This window comes from Penaeus vannamei, chromosome 1 (genome assembly GCF_042767895.1).
Source record: "Penaeus vannamei isolate JL-2024 chromosome 1, ASM4276789v1, whole genome shotgun sequence".
In the NCBI taxonomy this organism is placed as follows: Eukaryota; Metazoa; Arthropoda; class Malacostraca; order Decapoda; family Penaeidae; genus Penaeus; species Penaeus vannamei.
In genome coordinates, this window is record NC_091549.1 from 4960898 (window position 1) to 4984937 (window position 24040).

General features: G+C 47.6%; 7 protein-coding genes across 7 annotated transcripts in view; 5 read left to right on the top strand and 2 right to left on the bottom strand.

The window, feature by feature from the left end:
• Positions 1–143: 143 nt before the first annotated feature.
• On the top strand, positions 144–1619 carry LOC138862537 (ribosome-binding protein 1-like; the record flags this gene model as incomplete). Its single annotated transcript, XM_070124963.1, has 4 exons — positions 144–428; positions 822–878; positions 922–1200; positions 1572–1619. Coding segments are annotated over 4 exons (669 nt in total), but the record flags the coding sequence as incomplete, so codon positions are not given.
• A 57-nt stretch (positions 1620–1676) lies between these two features.
• Positions 1677–2610, top strand: LOC138862587 (P-selectin glycoprotein ligand 1-like). The gene is made up of 2 exons (XM_070125047.1): positions 1677–1740; positions 1841–2610. Exons 1-2 carry the CDS (start codon positions 1677–1679, stop codon positions 2608–2610), a joined length of 834 nt encoding a protein of 277 aa, XP_069981148.1.
• A 732-nt stretch (positions 2611–3342) lies between these two features.
• On the bottom strand, positions 3343–8141 carry LOC138862633 (mucin-22-like). The gene is made up of 7 exons (XM_070125130.1): positions 6485–8141; positions 6087–6380; positions 4878–6032; positions 4724–4809; positions 4386–4662; positions 4047–4187; positions 3343–3989 (listed from the first exon to the last, which is right to left on the bottom strand). Exons 1-7 carry the CDS (start codon positions 8139–8141, stop codon positions 3343–3345), a joined length of 4257 nt encoding a protein of 1418 aa, XP_069981231.1.
• Positions 8142–8161: 20 nt separating this feature from the next.
• LOC138862647 (putative per-hexamer repeat protein 5) lies at positions 8162–12049 on the top strand. The gene is made up of 8 exons (XM_070125208.1): positions 8162–8186; positions 9112–9495; positions 9553–9705; positions 9883–10416; positions 10774–10923; positions 11095–11483; positions 11605–11842; positions 11892–12049. The coding sequence occupies exons 1-8, from the start codon at positions 8162–8164 to the stop codon at positions 12047–12049; spliced, it is 2031 nt and encodes a 676-aa protein (XP_069981309.1).
• A 44-nt stretch (positions 12050–12093) lies between these two features.
• Positions 12094–13005, bottom strand: LOC138862661 (uncharacterized). Its single transcript, XM_070125292.1, has one exon. The coding sequence runs from the start codon at positions 13003–13005 to the stop codon at positions 12094–12096; it is 912 nt and encodes a 303-aa protein (XP_069981393.1).
• Positions 13006–13053: 48 nt separating this feature from the next.
• On the top strand, positions 13054–15736 carry LOC138862673 (apomucin-like). The gene is made up of 6 exons (XM_070125384.1): positions 13054–13221; positions 13306–14596; positions 14711–14857; positions 14915–15061; positions 15118–15351; positions 15486–15736. The coding sequence occupies exons 1-6, from the start codon at positions 13054–13056 to the stop codon at positions 15734–15736; spliced, it is 2238 nt and encodes a 745-aa protein (XP_069981485.1).
• A 3238-nt stretch (positions 15737–18974) lies between these two features.
• Positions 18975–24040, top strand: part of LOC138862688 (putative per-hexamer repeat protein 5) — a 49421-nt gene continuing 44355 nt past the window's right edge. The window contains exons 1-12 of the mRNA XM_070125491.1: positions 18975–19056; positions 19220–19420; positions 19568–19660; positions 19829–19948; positions 20006–20338; positions 20507–20626; positions 20684–21160; positions 21338–21550; positions 22178–22390; positions 22448–22630; positions 22808–23076; positions 23607–23730. Coding sequence (XP_069981592.1) covers positions 18975–19056; positions 19220–19420; positions 19568–19660; positions 19829–19948; positions 20006–20338; positions 20507–20626; positions 20684–21160; positions 21338–21550; positions 22178–22390; positions 22448–22630; positions 22808–23076; positions 23607–23730 — 2428 coding nt within the window. The remainder of the gene's footprint in view (positions 19057–19219; positions 19421–19567; positions 19661–19828; positions 19949–20005; positions 20339–20506; positions 20627–20683; positions 21161–21337; positions 21551–22177; positions 22391–22447; positions 22631–22807; positions 23077–23606; positions 23731–24040) is intronic.

Genomic DNA, 24040 nt, shown 5'->3' on the forward strand with positions numbered 1-24040 from the left:
GTTTCTTTAGCAGCAACAACTGCAGAAGGAGTTCCTTCAGCAGCAACAACTGTAGAAGGAGTTCCTTCAGTAGCAACAACTGCAGAAGGATTTCCTTCAGCAGCAACAACTGCAGAAGGAGTTCCTTCAGCAGCAACAACTGTAGAAGGAGTTCCTTTAGCAGCAACAACTGCAGAAGGAGTTCCTTCAGCAGCAACAACTGTAGAAGGAGTTCCTTCAGTAGCAACAACTGCAGAAGGAGTTCCTTCAGCAGCAACAACTGTAGAAGGAGTTCCTTCAGTAGCAACAACTGCAGAAGGAGTTCCTTTAGCAGTACCAACTGCAGAAGGAGTTCCTTCAGCAGCAACAACTGCAGAAGGAGTTCCTTCAGTAGCAACAACTGCAGAAGGAGTTCCTTTAGCAGTACCAACTGCAGAAGGAGTTCCTTCAGCAGCAACAACTGCAGAAGGAGTTCCTTCAGTAGCAACAACTGCAGAAGGAGTTCCTTCAGCAGCAACAACTGTAGAAGGAGTTCCTTCAGTAGCAACAACTGCAGAAGGATTTCCTTCAGCAGCAACAACTGCAGAAGGAGTTCCTTTAGCAGCAACAACTGCAGAAGGAGTTCCTTCAGCAGCAACAACTGCAGAAGGAGTTCCTTCAGCAGCAACAACTGTAGAAAGAGTTCCTTCAGCAGCAACAACTCTAGAAGGAGTTCCTTCAGGAGCAACAACTGCAGAAGGAGTTCCTTCAGCAGGAACAACTGCAGAAGGAGTTCCTTCAGAAGCACCAACTGCAGAAGGAGTTCCTTCAGCAACAACAACTGCAGAAGGAGTTCCTTCAGCAGCAACAACTGCAGAAGGAGTTCCTTCAGCAGCAACAACTGTAGAAGGAGTTCCTTCAGTAGCAACAACTGCAGAAGGATTTCCTTCAGCAGCAACAACTGCAGAAGGAGTTCCTTTAGCAGCAACAACTGCAGAAGGAGTTCCTTCAGTAGCAACAACTGTAGAAGGAGTTCCTTCAGCAGCAACAACTGTAGAAGGAGTTCCTTCAGCAGCAACAACTGTAGAAGGAGTTCCTTCAGCAGCAACAACTGTAGAAGGAGTTCCTTCAGCAGCAACAACTGCAGAAGGATTTCCTTTAGCAGCAACAACTGTAGAAGGAGTTCCTTCAGCAGTAACAACTGCAGAAGGAGTTCCTTCAGCAGCAACAACTGCAGAAGGAGTTCCTTCAGCAGCAACAACTGTAGAAGGAGTTCCTTCAGCAGCAACAACTGCAGAAGGAGTTCCTTTAGCAGCAACAACTGCAGAAGGATTTCCTTCAGCAGCAACAACTGCAGAAGGATTTCCTTCAGCAGCAACAACTGCAGAAGGATTTCCTTCAGCAGCAACAACTGCAGAAGGAGTTCCTTCAGCAGCAACAACTGCAGAAGGAGTTCCTTTAGCAGCAACAACTGCAGAAGGAGTTCCTTCAGCAGCAACAACTGCAGAAGGAGTTCCTTCAGCAGCAACAACTGCAGAAGGATTTCCTTCAGCAGCAACAACTGCAGAATGATTTCCTTCAGCAGCAACAACTGCAGAAGGATTTCCTTCAGCAGCAACAACTGCAGAAGGATTTCCTTCAGCAGCAACAACTGCAGAAGGATTTCCTTCAGCAGCAACAACTGCAGAAGGATTTCCTTCAGCAGCAACAACTGCAGAATGATTTCCTTCAGCAGCAACAACTGCAGAATGATTTCCTTCAGCAGCAACAACTGCAGAAGGAGTTCCTTTAGCAGCAACAACTGCAATAGGATTTCCTTCAGCAGCAACAACTGCAGAAGGATTTCCTTCAGCAGCAACAACTGCAGAATGATTTCCATCAGCAGCAACAACTGCAGAAGGATTTCCTTCAGCAGCAACACCTGCAGAAGGAGTTCCTTTAGCAGTAACAACTGTAGAAGGAGTTCCTTCAGCAGCAACAACTGTAGAAGGAGTTCCTTCAGAAGTAACAACTACAGAAGGATTTCCTTCAGCAGCAACAACTGCAGAAGGAGTTCCTTTAGCAGTAACAACTGCAGAAGGAATTCCTTCAGCAGCAACAACTGTAGAAGGAGTTCCTTCAGCAGCAACAACTGCAGAAGGATTTGCTTCAGCAGCAACAACTGTAGAAGGAGTTCCTTTAGCAGCAACATCTGCAGAAGGAGTTCCTTTAGTAGCAACAACTGCAGAAGGAGTTCCTTTAGCAGCAGCAACTGCAGGAGTTCCTTCAGCAGCAACAACTGTAGAAGGAGTTCCTTCAGCAGCAACAACTCTAGGAGTTCTTTCAGGAGCAACAACTGCAGAAGGAGTTCCTTCAGCAGTAACAACAGTAGAAGGAGTTCCATCAGCAGGAAAAACTGCAGGAGTTCCTTCAGAAGCACCAATTGCAGAAGGAATTCCTTCAGCAACAACAACTGCAGAAGGAGTTCCTTCAGCAGCAACAACTGCAGAAGGAGTTCCCTTAGCAGTACCAATAGCAAAAGGAGTTCCTTCAGCAGTACCAACAGCAGAAGGAGTTCCTTTAGCAGTACCAACAGCAGAACGAGTTCTATCAGCAGTACCTACTGCAGAAGGAGTTCCATCAGCAGCACCTACTGCAGGAGTTCCTCTATAGTGACCTACGAAGGAAGAACCCCACAGGGACGGGAATACAGAATTCCCACTCGGAAAGGATGGAATATAACGTCTTCCCGGGCGAACCAGAACGGCCTTTTGTTTTACTTTTATTTTTTTAATCAATTAAATTCTAACTGCATTCTTTAATTTACGTATATTTTAGAGCACTTTTTAAGCCAATTAAGGGAAATTGCTTGTTTTTAATTATATTTTCTTTTAGTTCCTGTTGTTTTTATTTAATTCTCTTAAAGGGTACACTTTTTTATAAGTTTGACGTATATTTATTGATTTACGAAATTAAGTGACAGCGTCATCTATTGCCGCTTCCAACCATAAGTAGCCTCCTTGCTGCAATTCCCCGCTTTCGTTAACAATTCCTTGGCCCGAGGGTATAAAAAGGCTGGAAACCGTGGTGTCCAGCGTTAGATCTTCCAGAGCTTTCTCTCTGCGCCTCTCCCATAAGCTTACTCTATCCCTTATAGCTAATTCTGAGCTATCTGTCATCTCTACTTCTACCCTTCTACCTCAATACCTTTCTCGCTTTCAACTTCCGTTCTTTTTTTACATTAGCTCGGTATTTTTTTTTCGCTTTGATGTTTAGCGTTTTTCCTTACTGTCATTTTATCTTTGAAAGTTCAGTTTTAAGTATTTTAAGCAATAATAACTGCAGAAGAAGTGCCATCAGCATTACCAAATGCAGAAGGAGGTATTTCAAACTGCAGGAGAGACATCAGCACCATCTGCAGGAAATTTTATCAGCAGTGCCAACTGCAGGAGTTCCATCAGAAGGAATTCCATCAGCATCACCAACTGCAGGAGATCCATCAACAGTACCAACTGCAGAACGAGTTCCATCAGCAATACCAAATGCAGAGGGACTGTCATCGGTAGTACCAGCTGCAGGAGTTCTATCAGCAGTACTAAATACAGCAAGAGTTCCATCTGCAATTATAACTGCAGAAGGAGAGACATCAGCAGCACCAACTGCAGGAATTTCATCAGCAGTTCTGTAAGTAGTACCAACTGCAGAAGGATTTCCATCAGCAGTACCAACTGCAGGAGTTCTGTAAGTAGTACCAACTGCAGAAGGATTTCCATAAGCAGTACCAACTGCAGGAGTTCTGTAAGTAGTACCAACTGCAGAAGGATTTCCATAAGCAGTACCAACTTCAGAAGGAGTTCTATCAGCAGTACCAACTGCAAAAGGATTTCCATTAGCAGTAACAGCTGCAGAAGGAGTTTCATCAACAATATCAACTTCAGAAGGAGTTCCATCAGCAGTACCAACTGCAGAAGGAATTCCATCAGCAGTACCAACTACAGAAGGAGTTCTATCTGCAGTACCAACTGCAGAAGGAATTCCATCAGCAGTACCAACTGCAGAAAGATTTCCATCAGCAGTACGAATTCAAGAAGGACTTTTATCAGCAATACCAACTGCAGAAGGAATTCCATCAGCAGTACCAACTGCAGGAGTTCTATCAGCAGCACCAACTACAGAAGGAGTTCCATCAGCAGTACCAACTGCAGAAGGATTTCCATCAGCAGCACCACCTGCAGAAGGACTTTCATCAGCTGTATTAGGAATTCAATCAGCAGTACCATCTGCAGAAGGGGAGACATCAGCAGTACCAACTGCAGGAGTTACAGCAGCAATAATAACTGCAGTTCTATCAGCAGTACCAACTACAGGAGATACTTCATTACTAGCAACTACAGTTCTATCAGTATTTTAAGCAATAATAACTGCAGAAGGAGTGCCATCAGCATTACCAACTGCAGGAGGTATTTCAGTAGCACAAACTGCAGAAGGATAGACATCAACAGCACCAACTGCAGGAATTTCATCAGCAGTGCCAACTGCAGGAGTTCCATCAGCAATATCAACTTTAGAAGGAGTTCTATCAGCAGTACCAACTGCAGAAGGATTTCCATCAGCAGTAACAGCTGCAGAAATTGCAGTACCAACTGCAGGAGTTCCATCAGCAGTTCCAAACTGAAGACGTTCCATCAGCAGCACCAACTGCAGGAGCTCGATCAGCAGCACCAACTGCAGAAGAAGTGCCATCAGCAGCACCAACTGCAGAAGGAGTTCCATCAGCAGCACCAACTACAGGAGTTCCATCAGCAGCTCCAACAGCAGAAGGAGTTCCATCAGTAGAACCAGCTACAGTAGGAATTCCATCAGCAGCACCAACTGCAGAAGGAGAGACAGGAGAGTTCTATAAGCAATAATAACTGCAGAAGGAGTTCCATCAGAATTACCAACTGCAGAAGATGGTACTTCAGTAGCACAAACTGCAGGAATTTCTGCAGCAGTGCCAACTGCAGGAGTTCCATCAGCAGTAACAACAGCAGAGAGAGTTCCATCAGCAGCACCAACAGCAGGAGGAGTGCCATCAGCAGCACCAACTGCTGAAGAAGTTCCATCAGCAGCACCAACTGCAGAACGAGTTCCATCAGCAGCACCAACTGCAGAAGGAGTTCCATCAGCAGCACCAACTGCAGAACGAGTTCCATCAGCAGCAACAACTGCAGAAGAAGTTCCATCAGCAACACCAACTGCCGAAGGAGTTCCATCAGCAGCACCAACTGCAGAACGAGTTCCATCAGCAGTACTAAATGCAGAGGGACTGTCATCAGCAGCACCAACTGCAGAAGGAGAGACATCAGCAGTAATAACTACAGCAAGAGTTCCATCAGCAATTATAACTACAGAAGGAGATACTTCAATAGCACCAACTGCAGAAGGAGAGACATCAGCAGCACCAATTGGAGGAATTTCATAAGCAGTGCCGACTGCAGGAGTTCCATCAGCAATACCAACTGCAGTAGGCGTTCCATCAGCAATATCAACTTTAGAAGGAGTTCTATCAGCAGTACCAACTGCATAAGGAGTTCTATCAGCAGTACCAATTGCAGACATTCCATCAGCAGTACCAACTGCAGAAGGAATTCCATCAGCAGTACCAACTGCAGGAGTTCCATGAGCAGTACCAACTAAAAAAGGAGTTCCATCAGCAACACCAACAGCAGAAGGATTTCCATCAGCAGTAACAGCTGCAGAAAGAGTTCCATCAGCAGCACCAACTGCAGAAGGAATTCCATCAGCAGCCACAATTGAAGAAGTTCCATCAGAAGCACCAACTGCAGGAGATCCATCAGCAGTACCAACTGCAGAGGGACTGTCATCAGTAGTACCAGCTGCAGTAGGAATTCCATCAGCAGTACTAACTACAGCAAGAGTTCCATCTGCAATTATAACTGCAGAAGGAGATACTTCAGTAGCACCAACTGCAGAAGGAGAGACATCAGCAGCACCAACTGCAGGCATTTCATCGGCAGTTCTGTCAGTAGTACCAACTGCAGAAGGAGTTCTATCAGCAGTACCAACTGCAGGAGTTCCATCAGCAGTACCAGCTGCAGGAGTTCTATCAGCAGTACGAACTCAAGAAGGAGTTCTATCAGCAGTACCAACTGCAGAAGGAATTCCATCAGCAGTACCAACTGCTGGAATTCCATCAGCAGTACCAACTGCAGAAGGATTTCCATCAGCAGCACCACCTGTAGAAGGAGTGCCATCAACAGTACCAACTACAGAAGTTCCATCAGCAGTACCAACTGCAGAAGGACTTTCATCGTCAGCACTAACTGTATTAGGAATTTCATCAGCAGTACCATCTGCAGAAGGAGAGACATCAGCAATATTAACTGCAGGAGTTCTATCATCAGTACCAACTACAGAAGGAGATACTTCATTACTACCAACTGCAGGAGTGCCATCAGCAGTATCTAATGCAGGAGATTCTTCATTGCTATCACGGCAGAAACTCCATCATCAGTACCAAAAGAGTGCCATTATCAGAACCAACTGGAAGGAGTTCCATCAGCAATACCAAATTTAAAAGGAATTCCAACAGCAGTAACAACTTCATAAGGAGAGACATCGGCGGCACCAAATGCAGAAGGAGTTCCATCAGCAGCACCAACTGCAGGAATTCTATCAGCGGCACCAACTGCAGAAGGAGTTCCATCAGCAGCACCAACTGCAGGAGTTCTATCAGCGGCACCAACTGCAGAAGGAGTTCCATCAGCAGCACCAACTGCAGGAGTTCTATCAGCGGCACCAACTGCAGAAGGAGTTCCATCAGCAGCACCAACTACAGGAGTTCTATCAGCGGCACCAACTGCAGAAGGAGTTCCATCAGCAGCACCAACTGCAGGAGTTCTATCAGCGGCACCAACTGCAGAAGGAGTTCCATCAGCAGCACCAACTGCAGGAGTTCCATCACCAGTACCAACTGCAGAAGTGCCATCAGCAGCACCAACGGCAGTAGGAATTCCATCTTCAGTACTAACTGCAGGAGAGACATCAGCAGTACTAACTGCAGAAGGAGTTCCATCAGCAGCACCAACTGCAGAAGGAGTTCCATCACCAGCACCAACTACAGGAGTTCTATCAGCGGCACCAACTGCAGAAGGAGTTCCATCAGCAGCACCAACTGCAGGAGTTCTATCAGCGGCACCAACTGCAGAAGGAGTTCCATCAGCAGCACCAACTGCAGGAGTTCCATCACCAGTACCAACTGCAGAAGTGCCATCAGCAGCACCAACGGCAGTAGGAATTCCATCTTCAGTACTAACTGCAGGAGAGACATCAGCAGTACTAACTGCAGAAGGAGTTCCATCAGCAGCACCAACTGCAGAAGGAGTTCCATCAGCAGCACCAACTGCAGAAGGAATTCCATCAGCAGCACCAACTGCAAAAGGAGTTCCATTAGCAGTACCAACTGCAGAAGGAGTTCCATCAGCAGCACCAACTGCAGAAGGAGTTCCAACAGCAGCACCAACTGCAAAAGGAGTTCCATTAGCAGTACCAACTGCAGAAGGAGTTCCATCAGCAGCACCAACAGCAGAAGGAGTTCCAACTGCAGCACCAACTGCAGAAGGAGTTCCATTAACAGTACCAGCTGCAGAAGGAATTCCATCAGCAGTACCAACTGCAGGAGACACATCGGCAGTACTAACTGCAAAAGGAATTCCATGAGCAGCACCAACTGCATAAGGAATTCCATTAGCAGTACCAACTGCGGAAGGAGAGACATCAGCAGCACCAACTGCAGAAGGAGTTCCATCAGCAGAACAAACTGCAGGTGTTTCATCAGCAGTGCCAGCTTTAGAAAAAGAGAGATCAGCAATACCAACTGCAGAAGGACAACCATCATCAGTACCAACTACAAGAGTTCCATGAGAAGTACCAACTGCAGAAGGAGTGGCATAAGCAGTAACAACTGTAGGAGTACCATTAGTATTACCAATCACAAGAGGTCCATCAGCAGTACCAACTTGAGAAGGACTTTCCGCAGCAGTAGGAATACCATCAGCAACACCTACTGCAGAAGGAGAGACATCAGCATTACTAACTGCATAAGGTGTTTCATCAGCAGCACCAACTGCAGAAGGAGTTCCATCAGCAGTACCGACTGCAGAACGAGTTCCATTGTAGTGATTCAAGCAAGTAAAAGCCATAAAAACCTTCGATCCTTGGCATGGAATTCTTGCTGCCACCACCTGGTTAGTTCGTCCAGGAATGTTAGTTTATGTGTCAGGAAAGTTAGACGCGTCTAGAAGAGGGTAAACGAAACTAGATAGCAAGTGTGCAAGTGTAAAAGCATGCCTATACCAAGTTTCAAAGGTTAACACTGAGTAGCGTGGTTTTTAATGTCCGAGGTGGAGTGCGTGTCGGTCCGAAGCCGATGGAAGGTATAGATTTACGGGTTAATATTCTAGAATTCTAGAAGAAATCAATTACACGTAAACTCACTAAGGACTTATTAACTTTCAAGATTTGGAATCCTCAAAGTCTTTATCTCCATAGCTTCATCTTCATTATTAATATTCTTATCATGGTAATTAACATACCATGGAAAGTACCGTCTGCCTTCATCTCAATCTCATCTAATTTATAGTATCATTCTTCATTCAAATTATTATTTTAAATAAACAGATCTTCAGGTTCCTTTAAATCTAATTTTAAATAACCGAAGGAGCGCATATAGTAGATTCCATTAACCACAGAACATAAAAAAGTAACTATAAAAGTTTACTTAAAACAAACGAACATGAAATAAAACACGAGAAAAAAAACTCAGTTATAACAAGAACAAGAACACATCGCCTTACGTAAGAAGTTAAAAAAAATCAAAGCAATTGCCCTGGCAAGGTAAACCACATAGAAACCAGTTCCAGTATAAATTAAAATATTCAGTTCCCCGCCTCCATAAAGCCCTTCATGACTGGGAAACTGTAATGCATATTAACATATATTATATAATATATATAACTCCGCCCATGTTCTTTCGTTTGTGGTATGGCCGCTTCTACTTGCCGTAACTCACTATATCATCAGCAGTTCCAACTGCAGAAATTCCATCAGCAATACCAACGGAAAAACGGGTTCCATAAGCAATACCTACGGCAGAATTAGTGCCATGAGCAGCACCAACTACAGCAGTAGCATCAACAGCAGAAGGAATTCCATCAGCATCACCAACTGCAGAAGGATTTCCATCAGCAGCACCAACTGCAGATGTTCCATCAGCAGCATCAACTGTAGCAGTTGGTATTACTGATAGAACTCCTGCAGTTAGTATTGCTGATGGAACTCCTTCGGCAGTTGGTACTCTGGTTGGAACTCTTACAGTTGGTGCTGCTGATGGAACTCCTTCTGCAGTTGGTGCTGCTGATGGAACTCCTTCTACAGTTGGTGCTGCTGATAGAATTCCTTCGGCAGTTGGTGCTCCTGATGGAACTCCTTCTGCAGCTGGTGCTGCTGATGTAACTTCTGCAGTTCGTGCTGCTGATGGAACTCCTTCTGCAGTTGGTGCTGCTGATGGAACTCCTTCTGCAGTTGGTGCTGCTGATGGAACTCCTTCTGCAGTTCGTGCTGCTGATGGAACTCCTTCTGCAGTTGGTGCTGCTGATGGAACTCCTTCTGCAGTTGGCGCTGCTGATGGAATGCCTTCGGCAGTTGGTGCAGCTGATGGAACTCCTTCGGCAGTTGGTGCAGCTGATGGAACTCCTTCGGCAGTTGGTGCTCCTGATGGAACTCCTTCTGCAGTTGGTGCTGCCGATGCAACTCCTTCGGCAGTTGGTGCTGCTGATGGAATGCCTTCGGCAGTTGGTGCAGCTGATGGAACTCCTTCGGCAGTTGGTGCTGCTGATGGAACTCCTTCGGCAGTTGGTGCTGCCGATGGAACTCCTTCTGCAGTTGGTGCTGCTGATGGGACTCCTTCGGCAGTTGGTGCTGCTGATGTTCCATCAGTAGTACCAACTGCATATGTTCCATCAGCACCACCAACTGCAGGAGTTCCATTAGCAGCATCAACTGCAGCAGTTGGTACTACTGATAGAACTCATGCAGTTAATATTGCTGATGGAACTCCTTCGGCAGTTGGTACTGTGGTTAGAACTCTTACAGTTGGTGCTCCTGATGGAACTCCTTCGGCAGTTGGTTCTGTGGTTGGAACTCTTACAGTTGGTGCTGCTGATGGAACTCCTTCGGCAGTTGGTACTGTGGTTGGAACTCTTACAGTTGGTGCTGCTGATAGAACTCCGTCTTTGGTTGGTGCTGCTGATGGAACCCCTTCTGCAGTTGGTGCTGCTGATAGAATTCCTTCGGCAGTTGGTGCTCCTGATGGAACTCCTTCTGCAGCTGGTGCTGCTGATGTAACTTCTGCAGTTGGTGCTGCTGATGGAACTCCTTCTGCAGTTGGTGCTGCTGATGGAACTCCTTCTGCAGTTGGTGCTGCTGATGGAACTCCTTCTGCAGTTGGTGCTGCTGATGGAACTCCTTCTACAGTTGGTGCTGCTGATGGAACTCCTTCTGCAGTTGGTGCTGCTGATGGAACTCCTTCGGCAGTTGGTGCTGCTGATGGAACTCCTTCGGCAGTTGGTGCTGCTGATGGAACTCCTTCGGCAGTTGGTGCTGCTGATGGAACTCCTTCTGCAGTTGGTGCTGCTGATGGAACTCCTTCGGCAGTTGGTGCTGCTGATGGAACTCCTTCTGCAGTTGGTGCTGCTGATGGAACTCCTTCGGCAGTTGGTGCTGCTGATGGAACTCCTTCGGCAGTTGGTGCTGCTGATGGAACTCCTTCTGCAGTTGGTGCTGCTGATGGGACTCCTTCGGCAGTTGGTGCTGCTGATGGAACTCCTTCTGCAGTTGGTGCTGCTGACAGAACTTCTTCAGTTGGTGCTGCTGATGGAACTCTTTCTGCAGTTGGTGCTGCTGATGGAACGCCTTCGGCAGTTGGTGCTGCTGATGGAACTCCTTCGGCAGTTGGTGCTGCTGATGGAACTCCTTCGGCAGTTGGTGCTGCTGATGGAACTCCTGCAGTTGGTGCTGCTGATGGAACTCCTTCTGCAGTTGGTGCTGCTGATGGAACTCCTTCTGCAGTTGGTGCTGCTGATGGAACTCCTGCAGTTGGTGCTGCTGATGGAACTCCTTCGGCAGTTGGTGCTGCTGATGGAACTCCTTCTGCAGTTGGTGCTGCCGATGGAACATCTTCGGCAGTTGGCGCTGCTGATGGAACTCCTTCTGCAGTTGGTGCTGCTGATGGAACTCCTTCGGCAGTTGGTGCTGCTGATAGAACTCCTTCTGCAGTTGGTGCTGCTGACAGAACTCCTTCTTCAGTTGGTGCTGCTGATGGAACTCCTTCGGCAGTTGGCGCTGCTGATGGAACTCCTTCTGCAGTTGGTGCAGCTGATGGAACTCCTTCGGCAGTTGGTGCTGCTGATGGAACTCCTTCGGCAGTTGGCGCTGCCGATGGAACTCCTTCTGCAGTTGGTGCAGCTGATGGAACTCCTTCTGCAGTTGGTGCAGCTGATGGAACTCCTTCGGCAGTTGGTGCTGCTGATGGAACTCCTTCGGCAGTTGGTGCTGCCGATGGAACTCCTTCTGCAGTTGGTGCAGCTGATGGAACTCCTTCTGCAGTTGGTGCAGCTGATGGAACTCCTTCTGCAGTTGGTGCAGCTGATGGAACTCCTTCGACAGTTGGCGCTGCTGATGGAACTCTTTGCAGTTGGTATTGCTGATGGGACTCTTTCTGCAGTTGGTGCTGCTGATGTTCCATCAGTAGTATCAACTGCAGAATGTTTCATCAGCACCACCAACTACAGAAGGAATTCCATCAGCAGTACCAAATGCAGGAGTTCCATCAGCAGCACCAACTGTAGATGTTCCATCAGCAGCACCAACTGCAGAAGATTTTCCATCAGCAGCACCAACTTTAGAAGGAGTTCCATCAGCAACAACTCCTTCGGCAGTTGTAGCTGCTGATGGAACTCCTTCGGCAATTGGTAATGCTGATGGAAATCCACCAGCAGTTGGTGCTGCTGTTGGAACTTCTTCAGATCAGCAGTACCAACTGCAGAAGTAGTTTCATCAGCAGCACCAACTGCAGGAGGAGTATTATCAGCAGCACTAACTGAAAGGAGTTTCATAAACAGCATCAACTGCAGGAGATTCGTCAGCAGCACCAACTGCAGAAGGAGTTTCATCAGCAGCACCAACTGCAGAAGGAGATCCATCAGTAGCACTAAATGCACATGTTCCATCAGCAGGAACAACTACAGATGGAGTTCCATCAGCATGACCAACTGCAAAAGAAGTTCCATCAACAGCACCTATTAAAGATGTTCCATCAGTAGCACCAACTACAGAAGGAGTTCCATCCGCAGCACCAACTGCAAAAGGAGTTCCATCAACAGCACCTACTACAGATGTTCCATCAGCAACACCAACTGCAGAAGGAGTTCCATCCGCAGCACCAACTGCAGAAGGAGTTCCATCCGCAGCACCAACTGCAGGAGTTCTATCAGCAGTTGATACTACTGATAAAACTACTTCTGGTGTTGGTGGTGCTGATGGAACTCCTTCCGCAGTTGGAACTGCTGATGGAATTCCCTCTAAAGTTGGTATTGGTGATGGAACTCCTTCGGCAGTTGATGCTGCAGATGGAATATCTACATTTGGTGCTGCTGATGGAACATCTGTAGTTGGTGCTGCTAATGGAATTCCTTCAGAAACTGTTCCATCAGCAGCACCTACTGCAGGAGTTCCATCAGCAAATCTAACTGCAGAAGGAGTTCTATCAGTAGTACGAACTGCTGATGGAACTCCTTCTGCAGTTAGTATTGCTGATGGAACTCCTGCAATTGTTACTGCTGATGGAATTCCTGTAATTGGTGCTGCTGATGGAACTTCTGCAGTTGATGTTGCTGATGGAGCATCTGCAGTTGGTGCTGCTGATGGAATTCCTTCACAAAATGTTCCAGCAGCAGTACCAACTGCCGTAGATTTCATCAGCAGTACCAACTGCAGAAGGAGTTCCATCAGCAGTTCGTACTACTGATAGAACTCCTTCTGCAGTTAGATTTGCTGATGGAACTTCTGGCGTTGGTGCTGCTGTTGGAAATTCTTTTGCAGTTGGTACTGCTGATGGAATTCCTTCTTAAGTTGGTATTGCTGGTGGAACTCCCTCTGCAACTGATGCTGCTGATGGAACTCTTTCTCAAGTTGGTGCTGTTGATGGAACTCCTTTTGCACTTGGTACTGCTGATGGAATTTCTTCTAATGTTGATATTGCTGATGGAACTCCTGTAATTGGTGCTGCTGATGGAACTCCTTCTGCAGTTGGTGTTGCTGATGGAACTCCTTCGGCAGTTGGTACTGTTGATGGAATTTATGCTGCAGTTGAGACTGCTGATGGAACTCTTTTTGCAGTTTGTACTGCTGATGGAACTTCCGCTGCAGTTGGTGCTGCCAATTGAACTACTGCAAGTTGGTACTACAGATGGCACTTCTTCTGCATTTGCTACTGCTCGTGGAACTCCATCTGCAGCTGGTATTGCTGATGGAACTCCTTCTGCTGTTAGTACTGCTTATGGAACTCCTACTGCAGGTGGTACTGCTGATGGAACTTCTTTTTCAGTTGGTACTGCTGATGGTTCTCCTGCATTTGCTGCTGTTAATGTCTCTCCTTCTGCAGTTTGTACTGTAGATGGAACTTTTTCAGCAATTGGCATTGGTAATGGAATTTCTGCAGCTGGTATTGCAGTTGGTTATTCCTCTGTAGTTGGTACTATAGGTGGCACTTCTTCTGCAGTTGGTACAGATGTCTCTCCTTCTGTAGTTGATACTGCTGATGGAAGTCTTTCTGTAGTTGGTACTGCTGATGGAACCTTCCTTGCTGTTGGTACTTCTGATGGCTCTGATTCTGTAGTTGGTACTCCTGATGGTATGCCTTCTGCGGTTGGTACTGGTGATGGAACTCCTTCTGCAGTTGGTGCTGCTGATGGAACTCCAGCAGTTGGTGCTGCTGATGGAACTCCTGCTTTTGGTACTGCTGATGGAATTCCTTCTGCAGTTGTTGCTGCTGAAGGAACTACTGCAATTGGTGTTGCTGATGGAAATCCTTTAGCAATTGGTGCTGTTGATGGAACTCCTTCGGCAGTTGGTGCTACTGATGGAACTCCTTCGGCAGTTGGTGCTGGTGATGGAAATCCTTCGGCAGTTGATGCTGCTAATGGAACTCCTGATCCTGGTATTGCTGATGGAGCTCCTTCTGCAGTTGGTGCTACTGATGGAACTCCTTCGGCAGTTGGTGCTGCTGATGGAATTCCTTCTGCAGTTGATGCTGCTGATGGAACTCCTTCGGCAGTTGGTGCTGCTGATGGAACTCCTTCTGCAGTTGGTGCTGTTGATGGAACTCGTTCTGCAGTTGGTACTGCTGATGGAACTCCTGCTCCTGGTACTGCTGATGGAGCTCCTTCTGCAGTTGGTGCTGTTGATGGAACTCCTGCAGTTGGTGCTGCTGATGGAACTCCTTCTGCAGTTGGTGCTGTTGATGGAACTCGTTCTGCAGTTGGTGCTGCTGATGGAGCTCCTTCTGCAGTTGGTGCTGTTGATGGAACTCCTGCAGTTGGTGCTGCTGATGGAACTCCTTCTGCAGTTGGTGCTGCTGATGGAACTCCTGCAGTTGGTGCTGCTGATGGAACTCCTTCTGCAGTTGGTGCTGCTGATGGAACTCCTTCTGCAGTTGTTTCTGTTGATGGAACTCCTTCTGCAGTTGGTGCTGCTGATGGAACTCCTGCAATTGGTGCTGCTGATGGTACTCTTTCAGCAGTTGGTGCTGCTGATGGAACTCCTTCTGCAGTTGGTGCTGCTGATGGAACTCCTGCAGTTGGTGCTGCTGATGGAACTCCTTCTGCAGTTGGTGCTGCTGATGGAACTCCTTCTGCAGTTGGTGCTGTTGATGGAACTCCTTCTGCAGTTGGTGCTGCTGATGGAACTCCTGCAGTTGGTGCTGTTGATGGAACTCCTACAGTGTGTACTGCTGATGGAACTCCTTCGGCAGTTGGTGCTGCTGATAGAATTTCTGCTGCAGTTGGTACTGCTGATGGAACTCCTGCAGTTGGTACTGCTGATGGAATTTTTCTGCTGCAGTTGCTACTGCTCGTGGAACTCCTTCTGTAGCTGGTATTGCTGATGGAACTCCTGCTGTTAGTACTGCTTATGGAACTCCTACAGCAGGTGGTACTGCTGATGGAACTTCTTTTTCAGTTGGTACTGCTGATGGTTCTCCTGCATTTGCTACTGTTAATGTCTCTCCTTCTGCAGTTGGTACTGTAGATGGAACTTTTTCTGCAACTGGCATTGGTAATGGAACTTCTGCAGCTGGTAATTCCTCTGCAGTTGGTACTACAGATGTCTCTCCTTCTGTAGTTGATACTGCTGATGGAAGTCTTTCTGTAGTGGTACTGTTGGTGGAAGTCCATCAGCAATTGGTACTGCTGATGAAACCTTTCTTGCAGTTGGTGCTACAGATGGCACTTTTTCTGAAGTTGGTACTGTTGATAGAATCTCTGCAGTTGGTACTGATGGCTCTGATTCTGCAGTTGGTACTCCTAATGGTACTCGTTCTGCATTTGGTGCTGGTGATGGAATTTCTTCTGAAGTTGGTACTTGTGATGGAACTCCTGCAGTTGGTACTGTTGTAGACACATGGCAACACATATCACGTGAAGAAGATGTGGGCAAGAGCGGATGGCATATGATGGGATAAAACAACCAAGCTGGACGAGATGTCAAAAATAGTACATCGCGAGGGGCTAGAGCTCCTGATAGGAAAGGAGGCAGTCGCAAAACAACATGACCCGAGTGCTGAAAACATGCGAGATAGGACAATACCACGTGATGAACCAGCAGAAGCACGAGTAGTAGCTTTTTAGGTGATCGCAATAAAAGGAATATAACGCAGGTGCTTGGTAGAAAAGTGAAAAACGATTAAGTACATAAAAAAGAAAAGACAAGAAAAGAAAAGAAAAGAAAAAAAATGCTGAGACACAGAAAAGTCTTGATGCAATGATTAGAAATTTAATGATTAGAAATTTGCAATGTGATAAAAAAGGCGTGATCGAAGGAGCCCCAAAATTTGAAATAAAAGGAGGCTCAGTCACAAACATTGGCAGACTAGATTTCGGAGTAGCATTCAGCATTGTTCTTTTGGCTCTTCTTGGTAAGCCCATTTGAAGTGATCTATTGACCTTATCGTGATGGTGATGGCACTCCTTCTGCAGTTAGTACTGCTGATGCCTCTGCTTCTGCAGTTGGTAGTGCTGGTGGGATTCCTTCTGCAGTTGATATTGCTGATGGAACTTTTTCTGCTGTTGGTGCTGCTGATGGAACTCCTTCTGCAGATAGTGCAGCTGATGGAACTCCTTCGGCAGCTGGTGCTGCTGATGGAACTCCTTCGGCAGTTGGTGCTGCTGATGGAAGTCCTTCTGTAGTTGTTGCTACTGATGGAACTCCTTCGGCAGTTGGTGCTGGTGATGGGACTCCTTCGGCAGTTGGTGCTGTTGATGGAGCTCCTTCTGCAGTTGGTGCTGCTGATGGTACTCCTTCGGCAGTTGGTGCTGGTGATGGGACTCCTTCGGCAGTTGGTGCTGCTGATGGAACTCCTTCGGCAGTTGGTGCTGCTGATGGGACTCCTTCGGCAGTTGGTGCTGCTGATGGAGCTCCTTCTGCAGTTGATGTTGCTGATGGAACTCCTTCGGCAGTTGGTGCTGCTGATGGAACTCCTTCGGCAGTTGGTGCTGCTGATGGAACTCCTTCGGCAGTTGATGTTGCTGATGGAACTCCTTCTGCAGTTGATGTTGCTGATGGAACTCCTTCTACAGTTGGTGCTGCTGATGGGACTCCTTCGGCAGTTGGTGCTGCTGATGGAACTCCTTCGGCAGTTGGTGCTGCTGATGGGACTCCTTAGGCAGTTGGTGCTGCTGATGGGATTCCTTAGGCAGTTGGTGCTGCTGATGGAACTCCTTCTACAGTTGGTGCTGCTGATGGAACTCCTTCTCCAGTTGGTGCTGCTGATGGAACTCCTTCTCCAGTTGGTGCTGCTGATGGAACTTCTTCTGCAGTTGGTGCTGCTGATGGAACTCCTTCTCCAGTTGGTGCTGCTGATGGAACTTCTTCTGCAGTTGGTGCTGCTGATGGGATTCCTTCTGCAGTTGGTGCTGCTGATGGAACTCCTTCTGCAGTTGGTGCTGCTGATGGGACTCCTTAGGCAGTTGGTGCTGCTGATGGGACTCCTTAGGCAGTTGGTGCTGCTGATGGGACTCCTTAGGCAGTTGGTGCTGCTGATGGAACTCCTTCTACAGTTGGTGCTGCTGATGGAACTCCTTCTACAGTTGGTGCTGCTGATGGAACTCCTTCTCCAGTTGGTGCTGCTGATGGAACTTCTTCTGCAGTTGGTGCTGCTGATGGAACTCCTTCTCCAGTTGGTGCTGCTGATGGAACTTCTTCTGCAGTTGGTGCTGCTGATGGGATTCCTTCTGCAGTTGGTGCTGCTGATGGAACTCCTTCTGCAGTTGGTGCTGCTGATGGAACTCCTTCTGCAGTTGGTGCTGCTGATGGAACTCCTTCGGCAGTTGGTGCTGCTGATGGAACTCCTTCGGCAGTTGGTGCTGCTGATGGAACTCCTTCTGCAGTTGGTATTGCTGATGGAACTCCTTCGGCAGTTGGTGCTGCTGATGGAACTCCTTCTGCAGTTGGTGCTGCTGATGGAACTCCTTCTGCAGTTGGTGCTGCTGATGGAACTCCTTCTGCAGTTGGTGCTGCTGATGGAACTCCTTCTGCAGTTGGTGCTGCTGATGGAACTCCTTCGGCAGTTGGTGCTGCTGATGGAACTCCTTCTGCAGTTGATGCTGCTGATGGAACTCCTGCAGTTGGTGCTGCTGATGGGACTCCTTCGGCAGTTGGTGCTGCTGATGGAACTCCTTCTGCAGTTGGTGCTGCTGATGGAACTCCTTCTGCAGTTGGTGCTGCTGATGGAACTCCTTCGGCAGTTGGTGCTGCTGATGGAACTCCTTCTGCAGTTGGTGCTGCTGATGGAACTCCTGCAGTTGGTGCTGCTGATGGAACTCCTTCTGCAGTTGGTGCTGACTCCCTTAGGAAGGCCCCTTGAAGTGTCAATTATTGACAATAATACACATCATATAGTATAGTATATGTAAAAATGTGTTTAATTGAAACAGAAATCAAGACATAATATGAGTAAATGAAATAATAATAACATTTCAAAATGACATTGTACATAATGCTCCTGGAGGAAATGCATACATACATATACATATATGTGGTAGAAAAATCCACAATGCACAAAGTAGATTCATTGAAGAAAGTGACACAACAATTCCGGAATCGTCCTCTATTCCATCTTCGGAATCCTTGACTTTTAAAATATTGATGTTTAGGAAGCCTTCTTACGTGTGATAATTTCTTCTGAAACCCAAGATATTACGAACAATTCTTTTTTTGAATTACATGTAATGGTTTCAGTGAGGTAGAGCATATAGCTCCCCAAATTATTTGCCCATAAATAAAATGTGGGTATACCAATGTGTAGTATATTTGTTGCAAAGCTTTCAAGAGTAATGCTTTGAGTAACTGATGAATATGTCCACACAGTTTATTCAGTTTATATACTAACTGAATTTAATTGAAAATCAGTGTGAATGCCAAGGAACTTAGTATGCATAACCCTTTTGATTGGAACATTTGCGATAGTGACATGAGATAAAACAGGAGGAATGTTTATTTCTGTGAAAAATTATATAATATGTCTTATCGGCATTCAGGGTAAGCTTATTTAGAATCATCTCGTGTTTGTCATTTCACTGTTTGTGATGTTGATTATTTCTATAATGGTGTGTCCCGAAGCGTGACAGCAAGTATCATCAGCATAGAGTGTGAAGCTCAGACAGCTCTCATTAGCAATATCATTGATATACAGAAGGAATAGAATGGGTCCCAAGAGGGAGCCCTGTGGAACTCCATGTGCAATAGTTCTTTTAGAGGAGTTGCAGTCACTGAAAACTACATACTGTGTGCGGTTTGACAGATATGAGGCGAACCAAGCATGCACATTTCCTTTTATACCGTAATGGTATATATATATTTTTTTCTAAAAGAATACAATGGTTGACCGCATCAAATGCTTTAGAAGGGTCTAAGAATGTAGCAAAAATAAATTTACGGCTGTCAAAAGATTTTAAAGTTTTATTTGGTACTACTGATGGCACTCCTTCTGCAGTTGGTGCTGCTGATGGAACTCCTTTGAAGTTGGTACTACTGATGAAACTCCTTCGGCAGTTGGTGCTGCTGATGGAACTCCTGACTCCTGCAATTGGTGCTGCTGACGGAATTCCTTCGGCAGTTGGTGCTGCTGATGGAACTCCTTCTGCAGTTGGTGCTGCTGATGGAACTCCTTCGGCAGTTGGTGCTGCTGATGGAACTCCTTCGGCAGTTGGTGCTGCTGATGGGACTCCTTCTGCAGTTGGTGCTGCTGATGGAACTCCTTCGGCAGTTGGTGCTGCTGATGGAACTCCTTCGGCAGTTGGTGCTGCTGATGGAGCTCCTTCGGCAGTTGGTGCTGCTGTTGGAACTCCTTCTACAGTTGGTGCTGCTGATGGAACTCCTTCTGCAGTTGGTGTTGCTGATGGAACTCCTACAGTTGTTGCTGCTGATGGAACTCCTGCAGTTGTTGCTGCTGATGGAACTCCTGCAGTTGGTGCTGCTGATTGAACTCCTTCGGCAGTTGGTGCTGCTAATGGAACTCCTTCTGTAGTTGTTGCTGCTGATGGAACTCCTTCTGCAGTTGGTGATGCTGATGGAACTCCTTCGGCAGTTGGTGCTGCTGATGGAACTCCTGCAATTGGTGCTGCTAATGGAACTCCTTCTGCAGTTGGTGCTGCTGATGGAACTCCTTCGGCAGTTGGTGCTGCTGATGGAACTCCTTCGGCAGTTGGTGCTGCTGTTGGAACTCCTTCGGCAGTTTGTGCTGCTGATGGAACTCCTCCTACAGTTGGTGCTGCTGATGGAACTCCTTCAGCAGTTGCTGTTGGTGAAGGAACTCCTTCGGTAGTTGGTGCTGCTGATGGAACTCCTTCGGCAGTTGGTGCTGCTGATGGAACTCCTTCAGCAGTTGCTGTTGGTGAAGGAACTCCTTTGGTAGTTGGTGCTGCTGATGGAACTCCTTCGGCAGTTGGTGCTGCTGATGGAACTCCTTCGGCAGTTGGTGCTGCTGATGGAGCTCCTTCGGCAGTTGGTGCTGCTGTTGGAACTCCTTCTACAGTTGGTGCTGCTGATGGAACTCCTTCTGCAGTTGGTGTTGCTGATGGAACTCCTACAGTTGTTGCTGCTGATGGAACTCCTGCAGTTGTTGCTGCTGATGGAACTCCTGCAGTTGGTGCTGCTGATTGAACTCCTTCGGCAGTTGGTGCTGCTAATGGAACTCCTTCTGTAGTTGTTGCTGCTGATGGAACTCCTTCTGCAGTTGGTGATGCTGATGGAACTCCTTCGGCAGTTGGTGCTGCTGATGGAACTCCTGCAATTGGTGCTGCTAATGGAACTCCTTCTGCAGTTGGTGCTGCTGATGGAACTCCTTCGGCAGTTGGTGCTGCTGATGGAACTCCTTCGGCAGTTGGTGCTGCTGATGGAACTCCTTCGGCAGTTGGTGCTGCTGAAGGAACTCCTTCGGCAGTTGGTGCTGCTGAAGGAACTCCTGCAGTTGACACTGCTGATGGAACTCCTTCGGCAGTTGGTGCTGCTGAAGGAACTCCTTCGGCAGTTGGTGCTGCTGAAGGAACTCCTGCAGTTGACACTGCTGATGGAACTCCTTCGGCAGTTGGTGCTGCTGAAGGAACTCCTTCGGCAGTTGGTGCTGCTGAAGGAACTCCTTCGGCAGTTGGTGCTGCTGATGCATCTCCTTCGGCAGTTGGTGCTGCTGATGGAACTCCTTCAGCAGTTGCTGTTGGTGAAGGAACTCCTTCGGTAGTTGGTGCTGCTGATGGAACTCCTTCGGCAGTTGGTACTGCTGATGGAACTCCTTCGGCAGTTGCTGTTGGTGAAGGAACTCCTTTGGTAGTTGGTGCTGCTGATGGAACTCCTTCGGCAGTTGGTGCTGCTGATGGAACTCCTTCTACAGTTGGTGCTGCTGATGGAACTCCTTCAGCAGTTGGTGCTGCTGATGGAACTCCTTCTGCAGTTGGTGCTGCTGATGGAACTCCTTCTGCAGTTGGTGATGCTGATGGAACTCCTTCGGCAGTTGGTGCTGCTGTTGGAACTCCTTCTGCAGTTGGTGCTGCTGATGGAACTCCTTCGGCAGTTGGTGCTGCTGATGGAACTCCTTCTGCAGTTGGTGATGCTGATGGAACTCCTTCAGCAGTTGCTGTTGGTGAAGGAACTCCTTCGGCAGTTGGTGCTGCTGATGGAACTCCTTCGGCAGTTGCTGTTGGTGAAGGAACTCCTTTGGTAGTTGGTGCTGCTGATGGAACTCCTTCGGCAGTTGGTGCTGCTGATGGAACTCCTTCGGCAGTTGGTGCTGCTGATGGAACTCCTTCGGCAGTTGGTGCTGCTGATGGAACTCCTTCTGCAGTTGGTGCTGCTGATGGAACTCCTTCTGCAGTTGGTGATGCTGATGGAACTCCTTCGGCAGTTGGTGCTGCTGTTGGAACTCCTTCTGCAGTTGGTGCTGCTGATGGAACTCCTTCGGCAGTTGGTGCTGCTGATGGAACTCCTTCTGCAGTTGGTGCTGCTGATGAAACTCCTTCTGCAGTTGGTGCTGCTGATGGAACTCCTTCGGCAGTTGGTGCTGCTGATGGAACTCCTTCTGTAGTTGGTGCTGCTGATGAAACTCCTTCTGCAGTTGGTGCTGCTGATGGAACTCCTTCTGCAGTTGGTGCTGCTGATGGAACTCCTTCTGCAGTTGGTGATGCTGATGGAACTCCTTCGGCAGTTGGTGCTGCTGATGGAACTCCTTCGGCAGTTGGTGCTGCTGTTGGAACTCCTTCTGCAGTTGGTGCTGCTGATGGAACTCCTTCGGCAGTTGGTGCTGCTGATGAAACTCCTTCTGCAGTTGGTGCTGCTGATGGAACTCCTTCTGTAGTTGGTGCTGCTGATGGAACTCCTCCGGCAGTTGGTGCTGCTGATGGAACTCCTTCTGCAGTTGGTGCTGCTGATGAAACTCCTTCTGCAGTTGGTGCTACTGATGGAACTCCTTCTGCAGTTGGTGCTACTGATGGAACTCTTTCAGCAGTTGGTGCTGCTGATGGAACTCCTTCGGCAGTTGGTGCTACTGATGGAACTCTTTCAGCAGTTGGTGCTGCTGATGGAACTCCTTCGGCAGTTGGTGCTGCTGATGGAAATCCTTCTGCAGTTGGTGCTGCTGATGGAACTCCTTCGGCAGTTGGTGCTGCTGATGAAACTCCTTCTGCAGTTGGTGCTACTGATGGAACTCCTTCTGCAGTTGGTGCTACTGATGGAACTCTTTCAGCAGTTGGTGCTGCTGATGAAACTCCTTCTGCAGTTGGTGCTACTGATGGAACTCTTTCAGCAGTTGGTGCTGCTGATGGAACTCCTTCGGCAGTTGGTGCTGCTGATGGAACTCCTTCTGCAGTTGGTGCTGCTGATGGAACTCCTTCGGCAGTTGGTGCTGCTGATGGAACTCCTTCTGCAGTTGGTGCTGCTGATGGAACTCCTTCGGCAGTTGGTGCTGCTGAAGGAACTCCTTCGGCAGTTGGTGCTGCTGATGGAACTCCTTCGGCAGTTGGTGCTGCTGATGGAACTCCTTCGGCAGTTGGTGCTGCTGATGGAACTCCTTCGGCAGTTGGTGCTGCTGATGGAACTCCTTCGGCAGTTGGCGCCGCTGATGGAACTCTTTCAGCAGTTGGTGCTGCTGATGGAACTCCTTCGGCAGTTGGTGCTGCTGATGGAACTCCTTCGGCAGTTGGTGCTGCTGATGGAACTCTTTCAGCAGTTGGTGCTGCTGATGAAACTCCTTCTGCAGTTGGTGCTACTGATGGAACTCTTTCAGCAGTTGGTGCTGCTGATGGAACTCCTTCGGCAGTTGGTGTTGGGACCTCACTCCGATAGCGCCATGTTTGTTTACGAGTCTGTCGATTTTCATACGGAAAGTTAATTCGGAAACGCAAAAGATTGACGGAAATTAGTGATCGTGTGATAGGGCCTTCACACAAGCACTTTACCGTCAATTTTTGCGTTTCCGTCTGAATTTGAGACATTCCGCAAGTATCGTTTGCAAACGGAACACCTCCCAGACGAAGACTATTGCGACCGTTTCCGTCTGACTAATTTCCGTCCTGATCTTGTGCTACGGAGGAGCTATACAGCCAGAATGTTTTTTTCTTTTATTGATAAATTAGATGGAATGAGTGAATGTAAACATAAACTCATATTTTAGAACATTCGTATATACAATTTACTTAATCATACTTTTTAAAAACAACGTTAAGTGTATGAGAATGCTCATGGGATTTACGTTTTCTGTCTTGGCAGTGTAATAGGAGGAGTCCAATTACATACGAAAAGTTCAGACGGAATTGCAAAAATTTAAGGTAAAAGGGCTAATGTGACAGGGTGACACCATCTCACCAAAACTGTACGTCTTTAACCAGCGCGTCCTCCCGGTTATGAGCTATGGGTCAGAAACATGGACTACAACCAAATTACTGGAGAGGAAACTAATAAGCGCCCAGAGAGGTATGGAAAGATCGATGCTGGGAATTAGCCTGAGATATCGGATGAGGGCGACGTGGATCAGGGAATAGAGAAAGGTGGAAGATATACTCGGGAGCATCAAAAGAAAGAAATAGCAAGGGGCAGGGCTTATAAGTCGGAGACAAGACGACAGATGGACAAAGAAAGTAACAGACTGGACTATAGATGACATAAAAAGGCCAAGGGCCCAGACCAATGACAAGATGGCGTAACGAAATAACGAAATTTTGGGGCCAAGACTGGAAACAAAAAACGCAAAACAGGAAATGATGGAAAAAATTGGGAGGGGCCT